Genomic DNA, 25,962 nt, shown 5'->3' with positions numbered 1-25,962 from the left:
TTTGTATACTTCGAGTCTTGCTGGGTCACGTGAGGCTCTGATCTCAGGCCTACCCTGCCCTTCCCACCTTAAACAGAACGCTGCATACATGTAAAAGAATGTTGTGATAATGTGGATGTGTCCTGTCACCCAAAGTTACTGATGTAAAAAGCCCAGGCTTGGGAGGACTTTCGGGGATAGAAATCAGCTGTTCCATTTGAAGGTGTGATCTGGGCAGGAGATGAATGAGACATGGTCTCCTTTGGATGAAGAGAGGCGCAGCCATGGTAGCCCTTAGAATCGCCCCCCAGAGACCTGGAAAGGTGTGAGGCTGACGAGTCTGCCAGGGTAACTGTCCAGCCCTGGACACCCAGGCCGGGGACACTCACATCAGTTCTCAGGCAGCTCCTCTCAAGACCATCAAGTAGTCTGGGTTTTGTGTCTTCCCCCCACCCCACCCTCGACCCAAATGCAGTTTCTCCCAAAGGCTTCTCACCCCAAGACCTCTGTTCTGGAGTCATCCCCCACTCCTCCAAAGCTTCTATCTGCTCATATCCCAAACTCTTTTGCTTAAAGAGGAAAAGCAAAGCCTAACAGCCTGGTCCCCGCTCTCCTCCCACATCCCCAGAATCAGCCCCTTCCCTGCTAATCGGACCTTTGCCTCCTTCCTCCCTGCAGGTTGGTCTGCCTGCTAGAAATGTTTTTCAGAACGCTTTTGAAAACGACCAGCCGTTTTGAGTGAGTGCTCAAATGACCTGTGCGGGCTGCTATTTGGGAAGGATGCTGCCAGAGCTGCTGGGGCCCAGGAAGCCGGAGTCCGTTTGGGGCTGGGAAGTACTGCCGCCGCCTTGGCGCGGTCTGGCAGACCTGCAGCCGCCCTGGGATCGCGTTCCACCAGCCTGGAGTCAAGAAGGCCCCAGAGCGGTCAGGGGCCTGGGACGGGAGGCCTGCCCGCGCCTCCCAAGGCAGACCTACATTTTTCAGAGCCAACCCTACATGTGACGTGAATTAATCTATTGAGAATTTGAAAATATTCTTTACACCGGACAGAAGTCAGTTTACACTGACCACTAAATCCTTGCCAGCCCTGCCTTCCGCGTCCTGATGAGAGGCAGCTGCTGCAGGGCTGGGTCACGGCTCTGGCAATGGCAGCTGAAGGAGACTTAAGTCAGGGCTGGGGATGTGCCCCGGGAGCTGGCACTTCAGCAGGAAGCAGGACGAAGCCTGCACCAGACGACAGGGCGGAGCCACTTTCAGGAGTCTTGGCGGCCAGGAGCGTTTTTGGATTAAAGAAAAACAAGGAAACCCGCTTCACGAAGACACCTTTGAAGATGGAAGAGAAGGAAATAGAGCATGCTCTGAAAGACAAAGCTTTAGTTAGAAATATCTTGGCTACTGGATTGCCTTAAGTTCTTTTCCTTTATACTAATTCCCCACCTGAACATATCCAACTGGCATTTAGAAGGAGATGGAGTCTTCATTTTAACACTTTTTGCACTCAGGTCTGAAAACAAACATGACCTTTTTTACTTGACCAGGCAAACCCACTAGCCCAGTAGGACACAGCGAGGACCAGGAGGCCAAGGGTCCTGGGCAGCCCAACAGAGGGGCATCAAGTCCAAACATAAAAGTCCCCCCAAAGCACTTCTCTTCTGGAAGGTCCTCCTCTGAGTCCCTGGTCACAAAAGGCACAGTTTTAGCAATCCCGAACTCCAGAGTCAGACCCCCTGAGACAACAAGACAGCTTGAAAGTAAAGGAGGAGACAGAGAAACTATGAGCAGGCAGAACTTCACAAACACAGCAGCTCAAGCAAGACACAGGAGCACCAGTGGGACAACTGATGGTATGGGTGGTGATAGCTCACAAGAAGAGGGTACACAACTGGTGGCTGACCATGAACCTTGCCCGGAGAAACAGGGGCATCTCAAGAGCATCCCAGATCCCAACTCCTGGGGTTCCACAAACAGGGAGAAACAGACAATATCCCCAGCAATTACAGAAACACCAATGAGAATGACCTAAAATGTATCATTCTATACCTGCAAAGGGAAATAAATATGAACTCTACTTTAAAACAAATGTCCCAGGGCTGGCAAGGCTGCAGGCAAATGGGAACCCTCCTGTGTCGCAGGCGGTACTGCTTAACCAGCACCGTCCCATGAAAGTGAGGATACCGAGAGCCCGGAAAACGTCAGCCTAGTCACCCCGTTTCTGAGGATTTATCTTAAATAATTAATTCAAAAGGAAAGGGGGAAATTATGGGAAGAAAGTTCCTTTATGGCAGTGAAATTTGTATTGGTTGAAAGCTGAAAACTAAAAAAACGAATGTCCACTAATAGGGAGATCAGGTATATAAATAGTGAAATCTGATATAGCCAGTTAAAAGGGAGAAACGCTATCTATGGCATTATGTTAACTGGGGGGAAAGCAGAGCAGGGAATTGTACAAGTGCAATGATTGTATACAAACAGACAAAGACCGAGAGGAATCGCAGGAAAACAGAAATAGCTGCATTTGGATGGCAGGCTTATGAATGCAATTTCTTTTTAGTTGCTGTAAAGGCTTTTTGACAATAGACTTTTAAAGAACTGGCCTGGCTTTCCCGACAAAGGTGAGCTCATCACTCTCAGCTGGTAGCCAGTGTGCCATCCGCTGACCCTTAGCCTTGGGACACGCCACGCCTTGGGCCATCCACACGGCTGGCTACACCGGTGGGAACCACCAGGCTTGTCTGAGCCAGGCAGGTGCGTACACTGACAACCCAGGAGAAACACAGAGGACCTTGGGAGTTAGAGGAGGGGCGAGCACGGGTGATCCTACGCATTTAAACATTGAGATGGGTAATTTAAGAATCAAATGCAAGAGTATGCAAATGCCCATCTGCTACATCAATCTAGATCCTGGCAAATGCCAGAGCATAGTTCTCAAATTAGAGTGGTCTCAAATGTCAGGCGGTCCACCCAACCTGCAGGCAGGTTAAGGATGGCTGCCTGCTTTACAGAGGAGAGCTGATGCCCAGAAGGGGAAGGTGACCTGCTCCAGGTCACGAAGTCAGGGATTGCTGAGGCGAATGCCACCACTCCTCTGCTAACTGGCCAATGCCTCACAGCTATGAGGCTTAGAACATTTCAGAAGACACGCACAGGGGTCTTGCTGTTTGATCTGACACAGCCCAACTCAAACTCTACTGTCTGCCAGAGCCCCACCTCCCCATTCCATGGAGGCATGTTCAGGAGGGACACCAGGTGGCCAACCAACCCCTGGAGTCATGGTGTCAACCAACCAAATTCCGCCAGACTGTGAAGTCTTCCCCAGCACGAGGCCAGCCCACCCCATGCTCACAGCTGTCTGCACGAGCACGGTGCACCCAGTCCCGGCCCTGCCACTTCCTGGCTGTAAGGTCTTGTAAGTGACCTGGCCTCTCAGTGTCTTTGTCTGCATAACCTGGGGATAACGAGCCCCTGTGTGATAGGACTGGTATGAGGATTAAATGAGGTGTAAATGTAAAGTAAATGCCAAGTCCTAAGTAGGACATTTCCCTCAACACAGCTTCTGTGAAGACTGAACAAGGTGACAAACGGGAAGTACCTAGCAAATGCTTGACTTCCAGCAGAGTACCAACGCAAAGCTATTCTTCAATAACAGTTATTATGGTCATAATAAAGGCATCAAATACAGCACAAAGGCAGGGGATTTTCCCAGGAAAGGGCTGGAGGAGGGCTTCGCGGAGACCAGAGGATGTCTGTTCTTTCCTTCCTCATAGAGCAGACTCTTGCTGACGGCCTCCCCTGCTCCCCCTCCCACCCTCCCACATGCTCACCACCCAGGAAGAGGACCCCAGCGCTCACCATTTCTTCCCTTTGATCCGCACGGTCCAATGAAAGCCAGACCAAGACCCCCGCCCTGAGTCCCTGCTGCACAGGAAGCCCACCCCCCTTCGGCTTAGGCTCACGGGGAAGGTGAGGTAACAGGGAGACCACCCCACTGACTTCATCTCACCCCCCCGCCTCCATCCGCCCGCCCCGGGCCTGGGCACCCACTCACAGCTCGAGGATGAGCACCACGTCGGTGCGGTTCTCGAAGACGTCGTGCAGCGTGATGACGTTGGGGTGCAGCACCTGCCGTAGGATGCTCACCTCCCGCTGGATCTCCTCCCGGCACACGCCCCGCCGGCTGGCCTGGCTCTGCCGCTTCTTGATGAACTTGGCTGCGTACTCCAGCCCCGTGCTCTTCTCCCGGCACCTCTTCACAATGGCAAACTGGCCGCTGTGGGGACATGGACCCACACAATGAGGGCATCACTGTGGTCGCTGGGGAAGTAGCCTGGCTGTCACCCCCAGGTCACAGACATTCAGAGTCATTCTTCCAGGACAGGACAAATCATGCGACCAGCCAGCATCCCCACTTGGCTGTCAACCAGTGAGTGAGTGAGACAGGGCAAGTACTGGGCTCCCCTTCTGGTCACATGAATCCTTTGCTTTTCACTAGGAAGGTAGGTTAGTGTTGTCATTCCCAGTGTACAGATGGGAACGCTGAGGCCCTGAAAGGTTGGTTTGATCAGGATGACACAGCCTCATTATTCCAAAGCCTCAGCTAGAACCTCTGTCTTGTATCCACCAGATAAATCACTATGTCCAGAGGTTTATACTATTTAATGGAAAGATTTTAAAGGAAAACCAAAAAAGATCAGCATGGTCAAAACACTAACAGTAACGACCGTCTGTTTGGGCCTCCCTTATCTGGAAGCAAGTACAAAGTCATCTATTTGGAACTGAGAAGGGACAAAGCCCTTCTATACTCTCAGGTTTGTACCTTTGTTCCCAGCCCTTCCCAACAAATTAAATCCTAGTTACCTGACGTGAGCCACGTAGTAGGACAACAGGGGGACAGAGCCAAAGGATGATGCACTTAATGTAAAAACAATGCCAGAGATCGTGCCATCTGGGTTGGTGGGGACCCTGGTAGGGGTGGGGAAGGGGAAGCCGCCTGACACTGTTAATAGTCCAGTAAGAAGACTGATAGGCCCACAGTTCTAAAATGTTAGGAAACTGAGGCACAGGAGAGGTCAGGAGACTCACCTGACGTCATCACAGAGTTAATGGCAAAGCCAGGCCCCAGAGCCGGGTGCCCAGGTCACTGTCCACAAAGCCACTAAAACAGTTAAAGGAGTCAAGACAATGCTTAGTGCCTTTTGGGGCTGGGCTTGAAAACCCTTCGTTCCAGGGACCTAGACGGCAACCATGACATAATATCCTTGCCAGAGCACAGGTGGCCCTGAGCCAGCTTCCCTGAGTGCTCCCGGGGCAGCCTAACCCCAGGGAAGGGCAGCGGCCTCCTGCTTCACCATCTCAGATCAGGAAATTGGTGGGGGCCACGTTAAGTCCCTGGAGACTAGCCAGGGGCCACCCTCCTGGGATCCACCCACTCCCTTTCCACCAGTGCCCCAGGTTTTCTTGCCACCCACAATGTTCTGCTTGAGACAGAACTCAGAAAACTTGAAGGTTCAGCCTAATGGGTTACTAAGAAGACACCAGACTCCACACTTAGGATTTATTCTCTTTAGTGGCTCTGGGGTAAGAGTTACTTACACACAGTAAAGTGCCCTGGATATTTGCCTCAGCCTCAAAAAATAGCATTGCATCTGAACCACTTATTACTAAAACAATCCTCATTGAGACAGCCTTCAAAATAAACCCAAGTAACCAAAAAAAAAAAAAAAAGAGTCAAGTAAAGCAAGTAAGAAATAGATATGTCAACACTTAAATAGCATTCTATGGCAACCACCTTAGAGATGTCACCAAACACATGTTCACGTATCTCTCCAGCCCGTCATCCTCCACTCGCTCAGTGCTGCCTGAGCATCTCCTCTGTGCCTGGCTCCGAGCTGCACAGTAAGGGGCAGGGACCAAAGGCACAGACATCAGGTACAGATGGAGATCTGGGGAGGGAGAGCGCCCTGGGCGCTGGGCCGAGCTGGGCTGGGCAGGTTTTGTGGAGCCAAATCTCTACTGTGTTGTCCAATAACTCTAAAGTCTCAGCTATTTATGCCCCACATGTTGGCTCTGGGCTGTCTACACACTAGGGGCTAATGCAGGTGGAGGGAAGCCAGGTCTCCCAAAGCCAGAACAGATTCAGTGAGATCTCCAACACAGCTGGTCACTGGGAGCTGCTGTGGGTCTCAGGACATCAGGTCCCTTAGAGGGTGCCAGCAAACACTGGACAAAGCCTCCAGTCCTGGCAGCTGTGAGTCCACATCAGGACAGCCTAGCTCCTCTCCTCTCTGACACCTCAAGGGGCCTGGCATCAGCAGCGCTAAGGGATGGGAAAACCAAAGCTTAAGACTCTAAAGCAATTTTTTTATTTAAGTTTACAGAGCACAGAGGCGGAGGCACAGGGCTTTTATAAAGTAGAGATAAGTATTTCAGGTCACTTTAACAAAGCTCTCCCTTTCCCTATGAGGGAAACGGAGGCATTTTTCTGTATCACATGCCTGAAAAAATTCCTCAGTCTCTCAAAGAGCCAATGAGTGTTTGCTTTTCCTGGTGAGCTTTCCCTCTGTGAGAGGTGACTGGGCTCAGGCTTAACGTGCAGGTGTCTTCGTCCCCCTAAAAGGAGGTATTCAGAGAGCAGGCAACGAACACAGAGCCAAATACCAGGCAACAACACTCATCTTCCCTCTCTTCACAGGGCAGGGTCCTCCATTCAACCTGCGCTGGGAGCCTCAAGGAGAGCCAAGGCCATTTGCTGTTTCCCGTCTCCTGGTCCAGTACTGGGAAGTGCCGAGAATTCACCCCACTAGGTCCAGTCCCCAGGCAGGGAGGCCTCGGGCAAGGAAAGTAGCCTTCCAGGTCAGACAGGCCTGGCCTCAGGAAACCTCCACTGCCACCTGGGGCAAGTGGCTACCTGCTCTGAGCATCAGTTTCCTCATCTGTAGAATGGGAAGCATGATTCCCTACCAGGGAATTGTGAAGACTGGAAATATCTGTCATGTTGGCCCACAAGCAGCAGTAATAAGTGGTGATTATTCTGACTGTTATTGTTGCTCAGGGGAAGGCAGAAGTCACTGATTTAAATGGCCTGCAACGTGTGGCCAGGGTATCAGTGTAATTTTAACGCACATCTCCACCCCGCCTCGACGATCCAGCACACAGGCAGATATGGGAATATCTCTGTTCTAAGCAATTAGAGCAGTGGCTCTCAACTCTGGCTATGCACTGGAATGACTGGGAGAATTTTAAAACTACAGCTGCCTGGGTCCCACCTCCAGAGATTCTGATCTCCTGGGTCTGGGCTGCAGCCTGGGAATCAAGATATTTAAAAGCTTCCCGAGGGCGAGGGATATAACTCAGTGGTAGGTGCATGCTTAGCATGCGCGAGGTCCTGGGTTCAATCCCCAGTAACGCCATTTAAAAAATAAATAAATAAAGCTTCCCGGGTGACCCTGATGTGCAACCAGGGCTGAGAAACACTGACAACAGTCCTCTGATTATAGCCATTTTCCAGGAGAAGAAACTGCACCACTGTTACTCATAGTATTCCTTGTTCTTTTCAGTATTAATACATTACCCTCTCCCTTTTTGATCTGAACGTTAGAAGGAGGGAGGGGTGGGAGAAAGGGAAGTGGGGGAGTGCTATCTCTCCCACCATGACAGTTTTGCAAGCGAACTGCTCCAATATTCATTAGCAAATCAAGACAGATGACCCTGGGCTTTGGGGACTAACAGAAGTGGAAGTTTGCGGTTGGGCAAACCCCTGGTCACTGTACCCACAGCAGATGTACAGAAGCCTGAGGTGGCTCCGTTATGTTCATCAGAAGGTACCAGCAGATCCACAAGCATTTGGAAACAGTGATGGTGGCAGGCCCTTGTCCGCCCATCAGGAAAGCTCCAAAATCAGAAGTTCAGGCCCCGGGGTGCGAAGTGCTCAGCGAGGCTATGGGGCAAGGGGTGGACAGCAAGAGCCCCTCTAGGTTAAGACAGAGTCACCCAGGGTATCATTCTGGAAGGGAGCAGAGGGGAGCCATCCAATCAACCATAAGGGAAGTGATTGCCAACACTGAGTTTAAAATAACGAGAATGCTGAAACATTGATGCACATGTACAAAGCACGCGTACTCCTATCCCCGCCCCTAGAGGAACGGTCAGCACCTAACCCGAATGCAGCAAAGGGCTGGGAGTCAGGAGACGCAATTCCTGGCCCTGATCTGCCATCACAGCTTTGTGGGCTTGGACAAGGAGCTGCCTTCTCAGTTCATTTTTCTCCACCTGCCACCTGAAGTCTCACCTTAGAACACTTCCTGTCAGAAAGCTCCTGAGAGCCTGTCACAACTCTGAACAGAAACGAAGGCTTTCCCTTCACTCTCCCAATTCCATTTCTGGGCTGATGTCTGGAGACTTGAGTTCCAGGCAGACCCCTACCATGAGCTGGCCATGACCCTGGGCAGCCTGTCCAACTCTCTGGACCTCAGGGGTCCTCCCTTATCGAATGGGGATGAGAAAACCCAGCCTACCCACCTCAGGGCTGATGGGGAAATCATGAGATAATGCCTAAGAAAAGACTTAATCATCCAGCAATCCTGCCATCCAGGAAGGAAGGAGGTGGGGGTGGGTGGAACGCTGTGCCTGGGGCTGGCTTGCAAAAGTCCTGTAGGAGGGTTTCGTGAGGGACAGTAAATCTGCAAGACACAGAAACCACCTTCCCTGCTTCTGCCAGCACACTCTCCTACAATTCTGTACAGGAACACACCCCTCTTCCCAGGCAGAGGGCTCAGCTCCTCACTCTCTTGGTGCCCCGGGAGGACAGAGCAAGCTGCAAGGAGATCAGCACCACAGACAGAATTCAGCAGGGCCAGGGTGGTACCCCACGAGGGTCTCCTGCTGTCTGCCCAGGAATCAGATGATGGGCAGTAAATCTAGACAGCTTCTCAGAACTCAGAAATGGGGTTGCTGTCTCCAACACCGGCTCGTAAGCTTCACGGAAGAGCCTGGCTCAATCACCCCCAAATTTTTCACTGTGAAAGAAGAATAACTTGGATATGACCCAAATCTCACACTATGGCATAGATTTTGTGAAGCAATGCAGACATTACAACGTTCGTACCCAGCTTTTCTCTCTCCAAGCTAATTTTATTTTTATTCTCTCTTTTAATATTTGCAGGTCTCAAAGTTCCACTTTACAGATCAGAAAACAGTGGCTTAGGGAGGTTAAGTGACTTGGTGGTTGGGCCAGGTAGCAGGTCCTAATAGCAGGGCTAGGACATAAAGCCATGTCAGCTGACTCCAGCTTCAGTGAGACTCTGGAGGTAACTAGCCAGCAGTCGTGTACCAAGCAGTGAGGAGGGGGCCTATCCCAGAGTGGAGGAACATTCTATCACTGACATTATTTAGAATCACTGATGCATGACGATAATAAAAAGTAGACTGATTTTTATTTGATTTTATCATTGGTTTTGAATTCTCAAAAGACAATGCACCCCTCACAGCAGGCACTGAGGCAGATCACTCCCACTGCCTACCCACTCCCACCCAGCTGGCTCTGGCCAACTAGACTAGTGCTGGCAACTCCCGGGGGCTGACTGCCAAAGGTGTTTTGTAAGATTTATGGATAGAGTGGGTCTAAATCATTGTCTTTCTCAGTCAACTCTAAAGTGTCCATGAATTTAGTAACTTGCCCCCAAAGTCCCCAGTTGATCAAGGTGGAGATGAGGCAGACAGAATGCAGACCCAGGGATGAGGTGCCATGAGAGGTAAGAGGTATCAGATGGGAAGTGTTCCAAGTCAGAGGGATGTGGGGACCAGGTTCCTCCTCCTGCTTCCCCCAAGCAGTCCCTGCAGTTCCTCCCACACTGGAGAACAATGAACCGAGATTCCTCTGGAATTACACTGCAAGTCTGCAGGGCCACAGGGCGGGGATAATGCGTCCAAGCTTCTAGTCAAGGCCACCCCAGGTGCAGCCTAGTAGGTGGGGGAATGGGACCTTCAGCTAACATGTCAAAGGCGTAGGAAGAAGAAACTTAGATCTATAGTCCACAGGAACCAGATCAGCCTGATCCCAGAGGACCCACATCCCAATTCCACGGCAACAGCCTGTCTGGGGATGGTGTCCCCAGCCCCCTCCCCACTCCTCTGCCCAGCCAGGCTTGACTGTCCCTGCCCCTAATCCCCTTCCTGTTTCCAATACATCTCACCTCTGGCCAGGCCACTCTTGATTTCCATGAACAAGATCCTCCTCCCATCGCCTTAGCAACCAACCTGTTTCTGGTCTCCTATACCCAAGTCCAGAATTTAGAGTCAAAAGACCCAGGTTTGACTTCCAGCTCTGCTACTTTCAGCAAATCACATGACTCTGAGCCTCAGTTTCCTTGTGCGTAACACAGACAGAAGAATATCTCAATCTGACCAGGTTACAATGAGAAAGAAATGAGACAAGTATGTGAAAGCGCTAAGTAAGCTCTAATTCTCCATGAATGAGAATTATTATTTCTTTCCAGCCACTGGTCACCACATCTGGATCCTGGTCTTCATTTTTGAATCCCAGTGTATTCTTAAACCTGATTCAGCCCCAATGAACCCCATCCTCAGATCCCAGCTTAAAAATAGACAGTACTGGGGACAACTGGGGCAGCTGGAAGGCAGGGTCCCCAGGTGGTGCCAGGATCCAGGAAGGCAGAAAACACCTCGGGACACAGTCACCCAAGGTCAGGGCAAACAAAGGACCAGATATCCAGGAAGCCAAAATAGAGTGAAGATATATAAGGTTACCAGAAGTTGGAGCAAACAGTAAGTTACGATTCCAAGCCAGAGAGATGAGGGTAAGGAGCAAAAATTTACCAAAAGCCAGGTGGGCAGCACATCGGGAACTAGGTGGGAAGCAAGGAGTGAGAGGCACGCGGGATCAGCAGCCAAGCCAGCCCCGGGCAGGTGGAGACTCGGGAGCAGACAGAAACATCAGCACAAACCTGCAAACACAAGAGCGCCCAGAGCCGTTGAAATGGCCTTTTCTTCCAGCCAGTGAGCCAAACCCGCTTCTAGTGAACCCGTTTCTCCTCTCCGATCATGCTGCCCATACCTTTCTAATCTCCTGATGGTTTTAAAATTTATTTGAGGTATGGAACCCTCTCTCCCAAAAATCTTGCACAGAAGCCAATAAGAAAAACAGATAAAAAGCAGTGCGTCTTCTGGGGAAGAGGCACTCAGAACCCCCCCTACTCAGGGCCCACCCATATGATGCCTAAAGAGCTTCATGGAACCCCAAGGGCTCCAAGGAACACAGTTCGAGAAGTACACTCTGTACTATAGACATATGCTCTTTGATGATCCCAAAGCAATTTCAAACTGTAAAAAAAAAAAAAAAAAAAAAAAAAGGAGGGGAGGAGAAATAGAAAACACTGATAAGATCATTCTTAAAATTATTATCTAGTCTTTAAGAAGTTACTCCAACCAAGTCAAGTTCAAGGTCAACAGTAAGTAATACACATAGAATAAGCATCAGGAGCCAAAAGTTTCCAGGGAGCTGAACCTTGACCTCCAAATGGCCCCTGTCCACGAAGTCACAGGTGTCTGCCAGTGCTGGCCCGTGGCAGCTGCTTCCACAGTTTAGCTCATTCAGTTCCCTGCCTTCATACTAACTTCCTCCCTCTGACTTTTTATTTTCTTCTTTTTTTGGTCAGAAAAAAATTCCTAAAGTACGAAAAGAAGGAATCGTTGAGCACAGCCAAGTCGAGCTGAGGTATGATTACTTCTTGGAACTGACGTTTAAGCATAAGCACATTTTGATGCTCTTGTCAAATGAACATGAGTCCACGAGTCCAAGGCCTGAAATAAATTAGGCTCAGTTTAAGTTGGACTTGGCTATTTAGAGAAAGCTTTTCACTAAAAACTCAGCTCAGTGGCCTCTGGTATCTCCCTTAGTCTAGATTCTAGATTCCAGACACTGACACAAGGTAGGTTACTGCGGCTTGAAGTGTTGGTCTTGGAAGAGACCACCCACTACCCACCATCCACCCCGCTGCCCATCTAGTCACCTAGCCACCCCCACCCACCCACCTAACTGCTCATTCACAATCCACCCATTCACTAATTTACTCCTCCATCCCTCATGTATCAGTCTGTGTCCTACATGCTATAAACAGGACACACTCCACAACTTGAAGGGCTCACAGGCAACTGGGGAGATCAAACACTCATGGAAAAAGAAATACGGCATGCACGTGTAGAAACAGCTGCCTCAGGGTCAAGTGCATGGGAAGCAGTAAGCGCTGCTGCAGTTCAGCAGGGGGCAGAAGTATCAGCTGAGGGTATGGGGAAGCCTTAAGGAGCAGGTGGGACTTGAACCAGGTGTGGCAGTATAGGACCAGGCCACCCAAGATGGTTGTTCTCTTGCTCTTGGTACATCCCCTGATGGACAAGTCCCTGCCTTGCCTACACCCTACTCACCTAACTGACCTTCCTTTTTAACCATAGAGCCTAATCCATAAATGCCTGCAGACTTGCCCCCAGCCCCAGCTAGTGAGTGGGCTAATCTTTAGATCTGAACATCTCCACCATGATAGCTTATCAAAGGGGCAGTGAGGGGCAAGTTCCTCTCCAGGTTTCCCTGGTAACCGATGAGCCAACCTGATGTCAGTTCCCTCTATAACTGGTAACCTCTCTCTCCCCCGGAGAGCGAAGACTGCGGCCGCATCCTGCCTGCTGTCTGCCGCACACCGTGGGGTGTTGCTCCAGGACCTTGCTTCCGATATGTAAGCTCTCCCATCCATTAAACCACTGATGTCTCTTTCTGACTCTGGGCTCCTTCTTTGGCCTTGAGGCTGGGCAAGCACAGGGCTTGACGGCCTGAGGGGTGCAGCCCAACAGGCAGGAAAAGCTGGATTCAGATGGGCAAAGGGGAATCAGCTTGCCACAGATGGAGAAGCAGGGAGTGATACACAAATGCTTTATTCTGTGCAGGCCCCAAGTCACCACCTGCCCACCTCACTTCCTCACTGTCAAGTGGCCACTTTCTCGAGGAAGCACAGCAGGAAGCTGAACCTGCCCTTTCCTCTCCTCTTTCTGAGGGTAGAGGGAAAGGACAAGAGGTCAGTAGCTAACGACTGCATGGGTTGGGCTTCCTTCTCACCACCTCAGTTCCTGACAATCAGAGGGACATTTGATTGATGAAAGAACTTCAGCAGAACAGGTCAGCTCACTTGATCCTTGAAATGCCAGCCAATTGGCCTTCACAGCCTGGGCAGAGCCCAGGTGGCTGGACCATAATGAAGGTGGCCTGTAGCGTGAGCTCACACTGCAGAGCAAGAAAGGGACTACATGGGAAGACAGAAAAATCCAGGATGGTTGAGGTTCTGCTGTTACTGAGTGGGGATAAGGCCATCCCTCATAAAACGGTGACTGAACAGTTCGTCTTCTGTATCACCTGTCTCCCAACTACCAGACCCCTCTCATGCCGAGAGTTCTGTACCCCGCCTCTCTCCTGGGAACTTTGCATCTCCCCACGGCCCACATCTGCTGGGGATCCTTTCCATAATTTATCCATAATTTACATAAAGTGACAGAGGATCCAAAGGGTTAACCTGTCCTCACTGCGAAGTAACACATTCACATTTTAGCAACAACCTTAGCCAAGAGGGGCTTTAACGGTGGCAAGTTTAGGCACACGTTGGGCAAGTGGGGATGGACTACTGGGAGATAAAAAAGGTCTTTCCACTTTCCTAAAATTCACACCAAAAAGGCAGCCCTGCAAAGGACTGACTGTGTGTGTCTGCATCTGTAAATGTGGGTATGCAAAAATCATAACCAATTATTTCTTGTCAACTCTCTTCTGTCCACCTGGATCTTAATGGCCAAGGGATTCTTGTTGCAACGTCTTCACCGATAGACACAACTCATAGCCATCTAGGTTGGGTACTCTCTGTTTCTCAGGATTTCTGTGAGTTTTTTATCCCAAGTTTGCTTCCTCGCCATTACTTGACAATGCCCCAGATCACCTCTCTCAAACTCAGGGCTGGAAATGGGGAAGACCACCAAATGGTAGGCAGAGCCCAGGGTTCAGAGTCCTGGCTCTATCACCAATTTCCAAGTCCCCTTCTGTCTCGGGGCCTCAGTTTCCTCATCAGAAAACCGGTGGGCTGGACCAAAACGTCTCTCTCAGGTCCCCACCCCCAACCCAGATCACCCTCTGAGGGTTCCCTGAGGCAGGTCAGGGTGTCACATGTATCTCCCAGTCTGAGACATACAGGGTGATTTGTGGATTTCCCGCTGCACAAGATCCAGCCACAGGTTCAAGCTTCTGAGATTTATCAGTCCCATGTTAACCAACTAAATTTCCAAAGAGAGACTGGGATCAGGGCCTTGGGCAAGAAGATCTCAGACACATTCAGCAAGAGGCCCCTGAACTGTCTTCACAGCCAGCAAAATGCTGAACATACCAAATGGCAGAGATAAGTCTATTACAAATGACTGAGGCATTCACCTCAACCACCAACCAGCCCATAAGAGCCTGGGGACTTAGAACTCCCTGCTCATCTGCATAACTCTCACAGAGCCCGCCCAGCACTGAGCACAAAGCAGGCATTCTGCCAGTGTTTGTCGAATGGGAGAGCTAAACTGAGGCAGCGGGAAGTGAAGGACCTGTCACTCAGAGCCAGCCCTCCATACAGCCCCACTGCCTCCCTGGCAGACTCGCTGAAAAAAGAATGCGTTCTTGATACTTGTTTATTACAAAAGGAGCATGTTCATTATTTTTTAAAAAGCACAAAGAGGAAGCTTCCTGAGACAACCATTGTTATCATTTTGGTGTCTGCTCTCTTGGATTTTTTTTTTCAATGCCTACTACAGTCTTTTTTGTTTGTTTGTTCATTTTTAAAAATGTAACTGGGATGATACCACATGTGTTATTTTGGAAACTGCTTTATATAATATATCATGAACATTTACTCACACAGTTAAAAATTCTTTTACTACTTGATTTTAAATAATATGCCACCATACAGATTAACCATGGTTTTTAAAGCAAACTCTTAATTTTGGACATTTATATTACTTCTAATTTTAAATATAATTAAATACACTGTTACAGATGCTCTTATATACAAACCTTTGTGTACATCCCTGATTATCCTTCCTGAAGGTTAAAAGTTATGTACATTTTTAAGGTTTTTGATACTTGATAAATTATCTTCCAGAAAGACTGTCCCAGTAATACTTCTAACAGCCATAAATATCATCATCCCTTGCTCCCCACCCCACACACAGCTCACCAAATATTAGCTCGTTGTAACTTTCAGCTTTACCATTTTGATATTTGAAAGATGACATCTCACTGTTTTAGCTTCAATTAAATTTATTAACTTGCAGTTGATTACTAGTAAAGATGAACATCTTTTCCCATGTTTGTTGGCACTCTGAACCGCCATACACACACACACACACACACACACACACACACACACATACATATATAAATGCTCTGCTTATTTTTCCAATGGGGTGTTTGCTTTTTTCTTACTGTCGGTAAAAGTTTTTTACATATTTGTGACATGAACCCTTTGTGTGTATGTTGCAAATATTTGCCCTGATTGTACTGTCTAAGGAGGAGCTTTAGGTCTCTTGTAGCATCTGAGGGTGTTAATAAGATTTCTCCCCTTTACCTCTACTCTTATCTGTCACTAGGCTGTGCCTTAGGACCACTCTGAAGGGAAGTACCTTGGGCCTTGTGACCTTGTTGGTCTAGGCACTCAATCCAGGCAAGATCTTCAAACTCACTACACAGGCAGTCCCTCACACCCTACACCTGGCCCTTTCCTCAGATCACCCCTCTCTTCCTCCCGGTGAGGTCCCTCCTGCTGGCTGATTGCAGGAAAAGATGGCATCGGGAGGTGAGCCGGTCTTGCTGCAGAGTGGGCCTGATGCCCCAGGGTGAGCTATAGCTGCTGGGGTGACCAGCACCGCAGACCCACTTTAGAGATGCAGAAAGCATCTCCCCTGCTCCCAAATTATCCAGTTATGCTGTCCATTGTCCTTTGTAACAGGACATATGGGATGGCTTTCTTTCAGAAATTAGTACCATGAAGAAGTCTGTCTACCCTGAAAAACCGATACCCTTCCTCATTTCAGATAATGAAAATGATATAATCGGTCTTACTTCCCTTTTGTCATCTTGATGGTCAGTGACAACAACTATGACAGCCCAGATCTTGGGTGTATTTCCTTCTTCCTTCCTTCGGTTCTCAAACTTGGTTCTCAAACTCGGGGGTGTAGCAGAATCATCTGGGGAGCTTGTGAAATGCCCAGAACGTATCACAGAATTGATATATCATCATCTTTTGGAGGTCATGTGTCTTCTGATCGTCTACCTTTATATTCAGATTTTATGTGTCTAGTATTACATGTTGCCTCGAGTCCTTAACATACATGTGCAAGAGGAACTACCTATGAGTGGTTCTGTGTTGCCATCGCTCAGTGCGGAGAAAGAGAGTGAGCTGCAGAGCACGCTGTGAAGGAAGAATTTGGTCTCTTCCACAGGTGGCTAAAGGAGGCAGCCAAACTGTTACAGGTGCTTGTCCAAGGCAGGACCACCCAAACAGCCATTTACAGTCCACCCCAGTGGCCAAGTTGGTTGACTGAAGAGCAGAAGGCATTTCCCATGGGAATAAACTGCTGCTGTTCCCACCCTCCAGGCCCCACGCTCACAGGTGGCCCATTCTGTCATCCCCGCCCTCAAAGGGATTTGACTTTAGCTCTGCATCCATCCTCCCGAGACCCACAGTGCTACAGGGTGGGGCAGGGTAGAGAGAACAGGTCCAAGTCCTCATAGAAGCCGATTTCTGTCCCAACTCTCTGCCCACCCATCCCCGTCTCCCCAGCAGAAGCCAGAGCCTCTGTTGGGCAAGCGGCTCCGAGTTGCAGCTGCGCCACCTCCGCTGTCATCACCTGCTCCAATTAGCAGTTTCCAGGCACCCTCGGAGCTGCCACCCCTTCCCAGTTCCTCTAAGTCTACTCTAAGTCATTACGGGATTTGGCAGGTGCCTAGCAGGTTAGGTTTCCTTCCAGCCTAATTGTGATGATCTATTTTTCCTCTGTCTACCCAAACTGAATCTAGAATACTGCCCGCCCTCTAACATGGCCTCATCCCTCTAGAAGCCCACCTGCCAGGCCTCCCTCACCAGCTGCCTCGGGGTGGCCTCGTCCTTGCCCACAAGGTCAACGCCGGCATCCCAAAGGGGCAGAGGTTAACCAGCAGTGCTCTGAAGGGGCAAGGAGCTCAGGTCTGGGAAGGACGCCGGGATAACCCCAACCCGGATCTGTTACCAGCAGGCTCTGGAAACGGGTGAGTTTCTTAACCTTTCTGTGCCCCTGTTTATTCATCAGTAAGATGGGGGTGACAACCATCTCACAGGTAGTGCTGTGGATTAAACGCGTTGATACATGGAAGTGCCCAGAACAGCATGTGGCATACAGTAAACACGGATAAATAGGAATTTAGTTTTAGATCTCCAGGCTTCGGTTTCCTCGCCTGGAAAATGAAAATAATGCACATAACTTGCAGGACTACTGAGAAATTTTAATTAGAGAAATGTGAGAACCTTTAGCACAGAACCGACATCTCCTTGGTGCTCAGTGAATAATTTCAGGAAGATGAAGGATGGATAAATCAGACAATGAATATCATGGTTCAGAGCAGAAGTTTTCACCTATGATCACAGGCTGCCCTTTCCTGCCCCTCAATATCCCAGAAATTACCTCCACCCTCAGAGAAACAGGCCCACAGAGCAGTCAGGGGCCCCCACACGGGGCCCAGACTGCCCAGACCTCATTCCTGCCTTATCTTGAGAGCTGGCAGGTCTGGCACTCCCTCCAGAGCAGAGTGAGAAGCCAGGATGTGTCCCAACACATCAGGGGCCAGGACAGCTAGAGGAGACTGTCTCCCTCAGCCCTCCTGCCACCCTACTGTCCCCTCCAGGGCAGGGACTCCATAGGGTCTCCTGTCAGGCTGGGTCTGAATGGCAAGGCTCATGTATGCACAGAGAAGGGTCCCCACATAAGCAGAGCTCTCTGCCTGGGTCCCTGGGTCTCTTCTGGGTAGGCAGACCCAGGGGCAATGACAGGAAGCCCAGCCGGGAGCAGCTGAGGGGACCATGACCATAACAACAGGTGTCCTCTGTGTGCAGGACTTGGAGTCTAGCACAGTTCTTACTGTCCTGGGCTATTCTGACTGTGACTTGCCTGAATCCCTCCCCTGCACCCCCACGGCTGCCAGCTCCTGTAAGGCAGGGATGGCTCTGCATCACTCTCCCTGGTGCTTTTGGCATCTCGAAGTGCTCAATGTGTATGTGGTGAATACATGAGTCCTGGGTACAGGCCCTGGGAACACAAAGATGCAGTCTCTGCACCTAGGACTCCCAAGATGTGCCCCTTTCATGTAAGAACCACCAAGTACTTGCAGAAGGCACCCCAACAAACCTCTTTTCTAAATTACACATTCGGTGCACCTTCTCTCATGTGCTCTTTAAGGCAGAGTTGTTTTGTGGATCTTCTTCTTACCTCCCAGGACACAACCTCACACAGGGTGCACAGTAGGCATTTTGACACAGACTAAATTCGGCTCAGGAGCGCGAGCACCCTGCTGCAAACCCGCTCAGTCCCTCTCTGTTCTGTAAGGAGCTTCCCCATGGATCCCAGAGGTAAGGCACAAAGCAATTTGGTCAAAATTCCCCTTCCTCTTCAGCCCAGAAACTAGGGGACCAAGCTGGCGCTGAGGGTCAGGACGAATCACAGGCTAGACGTCAGCCCCAAGTCTTCCCAGGACACAGGAGGAACTGGGAGGGACAGTCCTACCCCCACAGCTACCAACAGCTGCTTCTCATGGAATTTCAGGGTCAAACCACAGGGGAGAGGAAGGACCCTTTTCACCGTGGAGGAAACATTCAGAGCTTGCCCGAGGTCACAGAGCAGTTCACAGCACAGCAGACTGAGACCCAGGTCTCTCAACACCACTACGGCAAGGAGTTCCATATTTTTCTAGTAGCAAAGCGCTTTTTCTTTTCATTATTTATTTTCAATTTTTTTTTAGCAAATTACTATGCATGAACATGGCTAAATAAAAATGAAATTGCACAGAAGGTCGTAGAGTGGACTCAACAGCCCCCTGACCCATTCCTCTCCTGCCCCAGCTCTGCTCACCGGAGACAATCACTTTTAAGTCTTCTCATATTTAAGATCACCTTTTTCAAAGAAATCTTACACGGGAGTTTAAAATACAAAATAGATCAAAGGGGAACCATGCAAAGCACTTGATTAATACAACTACGCGCGCGCGCACGCACGTGTGCACACACACAACACAGCCCTGAAGTCTGCACCATAGGACTCAATGTGAAAACCACACCAGGGCAGCAAACTTCCCCTTACATCACAGCCTCTTGCTTTTACTGGTGGCCTGCTGTGGAAGCAGAGGGAACCTTCCCCCCTGAACAGACACACCTGCACCAGGGATACCTGGATTTTGTCCCCACAGCCCCTCCTGCACCCACAATCCTAGGCTCTTGAGGTGTCACCATCTATAGTAAAAGAGACCTTGACAAAGCCTCAGGTTTCCCTAAGGCTTAGACTCCTACTGGAGGGAGAGAAGCGGGGAGAAATCCACGTGTGTCACAGCCCATAAGAACTCGAATAAGCTCATTGGGTTAGCAGTCGTGTATAACTTAATATGAATTAGATGGATTAGATTGCTTTCCAGCTACAGGCAGAATTCAGCTATGCTGGGGGAAAAAAGGACATTTTGACGTCACAGGAGGAGAAGGGATGCTGTTGGGGTGAAGAGAGCTGAGGTACTTAGGGAGATACAGAACAAGAGGGACCTTCAGGGGAGGTCTCTGGAGAGCTAGAAGGCAGCATGGGGCACCCAGAGTTGGCAAGCTGGCAAAATAAAGGGGGGGGGGGAGCCCTCTCTGATTGCTTACTCCTCCGTCCTTCCCGTCTTCCAAATACTAAGTCAGCAGTCTTCAGCCACCTCCACTACTGGCAAAAATAAATAAATAAATAAATAAAACAGTTCTGGTCTACACTGGATTCTGCTCTGCTGCCCCACCAGGTGATGAAGGCAGGAACTGGCTCATTCCGCTGTCTCTAGATCACTGTCCAGCCACGGGGAAGTGCAGCTTGCCACCTAGAAAGGATAGTTACCATACATGATGGGGCAATCTCCTTCCTTCCTTCTCCTTCGCCCAGGCACCCACAATGTGTATTTTCTCCCTCCAAAATTCAGAGCAAATACACAGCCCAGGAAGACAGTGGCCTCCTGCAGGTGGCGATGGGAAGAAAGTGGGGGCAATCACAGCTCCCAACACAAGCTTCCTGAAAATCTCCCTCCTGGGCCCCCTGGCTGCACCTCCTCTCCTCTCTTCATCACTGGACCTTGTACCCCTGAGAACACTGCTCCTCAAAGTGTGATCCTTGGACCATTGATTTCACCTGGGAGTTTGTCAGAAAAGCGGACTCTCAGACCCCATCCCTGCACTACTGATTCAGAATCTGCATGTTAAGATGACTGACAGGTGATTCATGTATATATTAAAGTTTGAGAAATGCTGTTTTAGAAACTGCTACAGCAAGCCCCCATCCGCTACTTAATGGAATCTGGGTACCCAAAAATTCACTCCAAATTCTCTTGGGTTTTGGACCTTCTTGCTGGAAATCTGGACCCATGAGACTTTTCATATCTTGTAAAAGGCAATATAATGAGCAAACACAAATGAATAAAAATATGTTGAATGTCTCCTTCTGTGAACAATAAGTAACTCTTGACGAGTAGCATTTTGGTTTACAAAGTGGTTTTATGTGAGTTCTGTCTCATACTCACCAGATCCCTAGGGGGCCCCCAGGGACAGGTATCACTGAGCCCTCTTACAGAGGAGGAGCCAAGCTCAGGGGCCTTGGAGAGGGGCACAAACAGCCTCCAACGTGGCACTTAGGATCCACATCTGGTGGAAATGTGGCAACTCCACATGGATTAACCACAGCATTGGAGGAAAGGGTGATCTGATTTTTTAAATGTTTAATAACAGAGTTCATCAGCAATTCCTTTTCTATTAGGGCCTTCCTGTTGGGACCATGAATCAGCTTTACCCGCCCTAATAATATACGATATCCTGTAGATATGCTTTGATCAAAAATGTTTTTGAAGATTAACAGATCTTTAAAGGTCTTAATGTTCTCTTATGTATCACTGTGTCTTCCATTGCATCTATCACAGCAATTGCACGTAACTGTCAGTAAACATTTTTGAATGAATGAACTGATAGATAGGTGACCCACTGGCAGATTCATAAGAACATGTCTTCTCGTTGCTCACTGGAGAGGCCTGGAAACTGAGCTAGGGGTATGAGAAATTGGGGTCCTACCTGTAAAATAGAAACTAGATTGCTGATGTCATCCTGTTTTCTTTAAATCTGCCTATTTAAAAGGTCACATGCACACCCACATGATTCCATCTAACAGAGGATTCCAGTTAACTGAAATTTCATGGAGTGAGACCACAATGTGTCTGACTGTCTCCTATGGTTTGCAGTCTGGCAGAGAAGGCAATTCTCAAGAAGGAGTTTCAGAGCTCTTCTCAAAAGTGACAGGATCCTTGGAAGAGTCTCCGGTTTCTTTAAAAGCAACAACAACCAGCAGGGAGGATACATAGCTCAAGTGGTAGAGCACAAGCTTAGCATGCACGAGGTCCTGGGTTCAATCCCCAGTTTCTCCGCTAAACATAATAATAGTAATTAAACAAACAAACCTAATTACCTCCTCCTGCCAGAAACAAAAATAAATAAATAAAAACAACAACCAATCACTCGTTACTTTGTAGCTATATCTTGCTCTACTTACAAAGACTTTTCACTGTTTTTTAAAAAATAATAATGATCATTTATTTCTTTCTATATTCTAGGAACAATTCTAAAAAATATATATTAATGTGCTGAGTCCTCTTAACAACCCTATAAGGGAGGTATCATTATTGCCCCCTGTTTACAGATGAGGCTCCTGGAGCACAGAAAGAGGAAGCAATTTTCCCATCATGCAGCCAGGAGGGAGCCCAGGTAGTATCTGAACCCAAGGGGACTGGCTTTAAATCTTGACTGCCCCATCAAGGGTGGTAGGAAACTGGTGGGAAACTGAGTCAGGGGCCTGGGGAGAGATGATGAGATAGAAAGTCAAGATCTTGTCCATTTATAAAGCCAAGCAGGGTCAAGGGTGACCCATCTGTTAACACCACCACAGTTTGCTGGGAACTCAGCCATGAAAGAGAAATCAACCTGAGTTTCTACTTCTTATTTGTTCCAACCAAAGAAAGGTCACCAGCCGACCCCTGAATGCTCCCTTCTACCTCAGTCACAAGTGATTGTTGACTTTTAAGACAGGCCTGCATAGACAGAGCCCCTCTCCTGGGCTTCTAGGGTCACTCATCTACTGCTGGGACGCATGATCCCAGGAGTCAGCTGAGCTGGGAGCTGGTATCAGCTCCCTGGAAACAGCTGTCATGCTTGGGATAAATCATCAACTCTCTTAGCCTTGAGTTTCCTCTTCTATAGATTCTGTCCCTCTTAAGCTACTGAGTTAAAACTTGGAAGACCAACACTGCCAAAGGGTGTGAAATTAGTCTGCATTCGTGGGAAAGTTTAGCCACAGTGCTGCGTCAGAGGCAGTCCCAAGGCTCCGGCACACACTTTGTCAACTACAAAGTAAGGTCCTTCTGGGGCGGCCAATGCTTCCGGCATCACCAGGAATCCCCTGCTTCCTTATGGATCCCTGGTAGAGGTCAACAACCTGGGTTCAACCTGTTTACTGATTAACAGCAACAGCATCCAATGTACAGTAGATTCTCTATTGATGTTCATGACTATTGCTTTGTGGCAACCCAGGAAATAGTTTCACTGCACTGGAGTTCACTTGGTTTACAAATATTTCAGTAAAGGCCTGTGACACTGAGGCTGACAGACAAGACCTTACAATTAGGTTTCTGAATCAACTTGCGGTCAAGAAGTCCTGTAAAAGTTTTTATCAAATCTCATCAAAAACAAGGTTTTTAAACTTCAGCAATTATCAACTCAGGGCCATCTCATTTCATTTACATTCCTACCCTACTCCCACTCCAGTGGGTTATTTTGAAGCCAATCCCAGATACCACCGTATTTCATACAGAAACATTTCAGTATGTATGTCTAAAAGATAAGGGCTCTTTTTTAAAAACTGTAACCATAGTACCTATCATATTTTAGAAAATAACAATAATTCTTTAATATCTTCATTATCTAGTTGGTGCTAATATTTCTCCTATTGTGTTATAAATGTTGTTTACAGTTTGTTTCACCAAATCAGAATCCAAATAAGGTCCATACATTGCAACTGATTGATAATGTCCCTTAAGTCTCTTTTAATCTATAGGTTCCTCTCTCTCTCTCATTTTCTTATAATTTTTTTGCTGACAATACTAGATCTTTTGACCTAGATTTTCCTACAGTGTGGAGCTTGCTGATTGCACCCCCTATAGTGTTGTTTAACATGTTTTGTTGTCCCTGGTATTTCCTATAAATTGGTGCTTGGATGGAGAGACGTGATGGGATTCAGGTTTGATTTCTGGCAAAACTCCACAGGCAATGCTGTGTGCTTCCATGAGGAGGTATACACAGTCTGGCTGTCTCTCTCTGCGATATTAGCAGCTTTTAATCATCAATGCCTAGATCCATTAATTCAACAGAGGGGTTCATTTTTTTAAAAATCATCATCAAACATAACTTGCATCATGTTGATACCTTTGCCTGCATGGGATATCTTTGTTTAGACTAGCCAAGGGTTGAGAATTTTGAGCTCCTCAGTGGGATACGGACTTTCCAAGTGGTCATCGCCACCTTTGCATGGGATGGGGGTGGGGTGGGGGTCTCTGCTAGGCCTCACTAGACTCTGCTGGCTAGTTTGGTGGGGTCTCCCCCTCAGATTTCACAACAGTCACATGGGGCCCCAGGGGTTGGCGGTGGGCACTCTCACAGGCCCTAGGGCGCACACACAGCCGTGCTGAGCATGTGCAGAACCGCCTCCTGGGTCAGCCCTGGCTCTGAGAGCCGCACCCTCCCTTCCAACAGCCACAGGTTGTTCTGGCCCACATTCTCAGCTTTAGGGCCCAAATCAGTGACAACTTCTCTTTCTTTCCTCACTTGAAGCAATAATCCCATCTCCTCCCAGGAGCTCTCCCAAACACCCCTACCGAATCCTCCCAACACTTAGGTGAGTAAGGAGGAGGACTAGCGGAGAGCCTCGCTCCCCAGGCAGGGAAACTGAGCCCAGAGAGCTTGTCTGGTCTACCTGCTGTCCTGCTCTGGCTTAAAACCTATATTTCAGCGTACAGGGTGCAGGATCTTGCCTTTAGCAGGACAAACACATCTTCTGAGTAAATCCAATACCTGCCTCTGAGGGGTCTCCCTACCTGCAGTGTTGGGGAAGCCAGGAGGCTCTCAGCAAGAGGGGTGTCCAGTCCAGTCAGCTCATGCAAATCATCCTGCCTAGATTTTAGCAGCAATTACAAACATTTTGTTCCCCTCTCAGGCTCTGTGCGTGAGGCCAAGTGTTTTGTTTTGATCTGGGGGTTAGTAAATATCATCACCATAGATATGGGAAACAAGAGCAGAAACATGATCCTCCCTTGACCTAAATCCCAGCTGCCGGCGCAGGAGCACCACGCACAGTTCAGGGAAGGCATGAGGTGCTGGAGAAGATGGAGAAAGGGATGCCCGGAACAACACAGAAGGTGGGAAGACAGCCGTGTGCCCTCCCGAGATGGGAATGCACTTGAACCAATCTGCCCAGAGTCTCCCATATTTCAGGCCCACAGCAAATAGTGGGAGACAGATGGCCAAGGTGGGGGCGGGAGGGAAAAAAGAACAAGAAACCATCTTGTCCACGAAAGAGGGAAATGAACGCAAAGACAGGATGCAGGAGTAGAACCAGACCCAACCCACGTAAATCTCAGCAACACAGGCAAAACCAGCCTGCCCAGCACCGCTCTGCTCCTGCCATCTCCTGGCACCTATCGTGCCCACGAGGGCTTCAAGGACCAACCCACACTGGTCCCCCAGATCCCCAGTCCAGCCCCGACCCCTCTGCTGCCACAGCAGCACCTGCCACCGAGGTCTGGACCCACCTGAATGTCACACATTCAATTCAGTTAAACAAAAACAGGCCAGAATCAGAGAATCAGCCCTTGTCATCAGAGGCCACAGCCCTCCAGGCTGACTGGTCAGGCAACAGGAGACACCAAAACATTCTCTCCTCCTTTTACATCCTGGTCTGTAGGGTATCTGACAGCGTCTGGCTCCCCACTTCTTCAGCTAAAGATGTGCACCTACATCAGGACCCTAAGAGAAACAGGACAGAGCCAACCAAGGAAAGTTGTCTGAGAACCCCCAGTACACAATAAAACTTGGCAAACCTCATGGAACTGGGGAAATAAGGGAACTTCTCACAACCACCCTCAGTTCACAGATGGGGAAAGCGAAGTCCAGCAAAGGGAGTGGACTTGCCCGAGTCCTCTGCTCTCCCAGGCAGTGAGAGAGCCCGGACCAGACGGGTCTCCTGACAGGCAGCCCCATCCTCTCTCCCCTCCACCCCACCTCGTGTTTCAGACAGCTCAGACTTGGCACCTACCCGGGGAATGCCTGGCAGCTGGGAGAGGAGAAGGCCAAGCCCAGATTACATCAATCTCACAGGTAGCCAAGAAGGAAGTAGTGACGATTCTCCCCTCTAGGCCACAGGTAGCCTGGCTCCAGGAAGCCACTGAAAATGTAAGGAGGCTCGAACCTCACTCAGAAAAGTCTCCACCAGCTACAGGGAAAGGGGAGAGCTACAAGACAGCAGTGGGTCCAGCCTCATTTCACCATGCTCCTCAACACACAGCCCTTTCTCATGTACCCCTAAAATGATGGGAAGGTATAAGATCCCCTCAGCCTG

At 49.1% G+C, this 25,962-nt stretch overlaps 1 protein-coding gene across 4 annotated transcripts in view; it reads right to left on the bottom strand.

The window, feature by feature from the left end:
• DAPK2 (death associated protein kinase 2) overlaps window positions 1–25,962 on the bottom strand; it is a 106,927-nt gene that overhangs the window by 42,103 nt on the left and 38,862 nt on the right. For 3 of the 4 annotated variants that reach the window (XM_032480977.1, XM_032480980.1, XM_032480978.1), the window contains exon 3: window positions 4,025–4,246. In XM_032480977.1, coding sequence (XP_032336868.1) covers window positions 4,025–4,246 — 222 coding nt within the window. Of the gene's footprint in view, window positions 1–4,024; window positions 4,247–10,809; window positions 10,938–25,962 lie in introns of all 4 variants that reach the window. The other variant, XM_014558673.2, reaches the window with a different exon arrangement.

The sequence above is a fragment of the Camelus ferus genome, chromosome 6 (assembly GCF_009834535.1).
Source record: "Camelus ferus isolate YT-003-E chromosome 6, BCGSAC_Cfer_1.0, whole genome shotgun sequence".
In the NCBI taxonomy this organism is placed as follows: domain Eukaryota; kingdom Metazoa; phylum Chordata; class Mammalia; order Artiodactyla; family Camelidae; genus Camelus; species Camelus ferus.
This window is presented reverse-complemented; position numbering and strand designations above follow the sequence as displayed.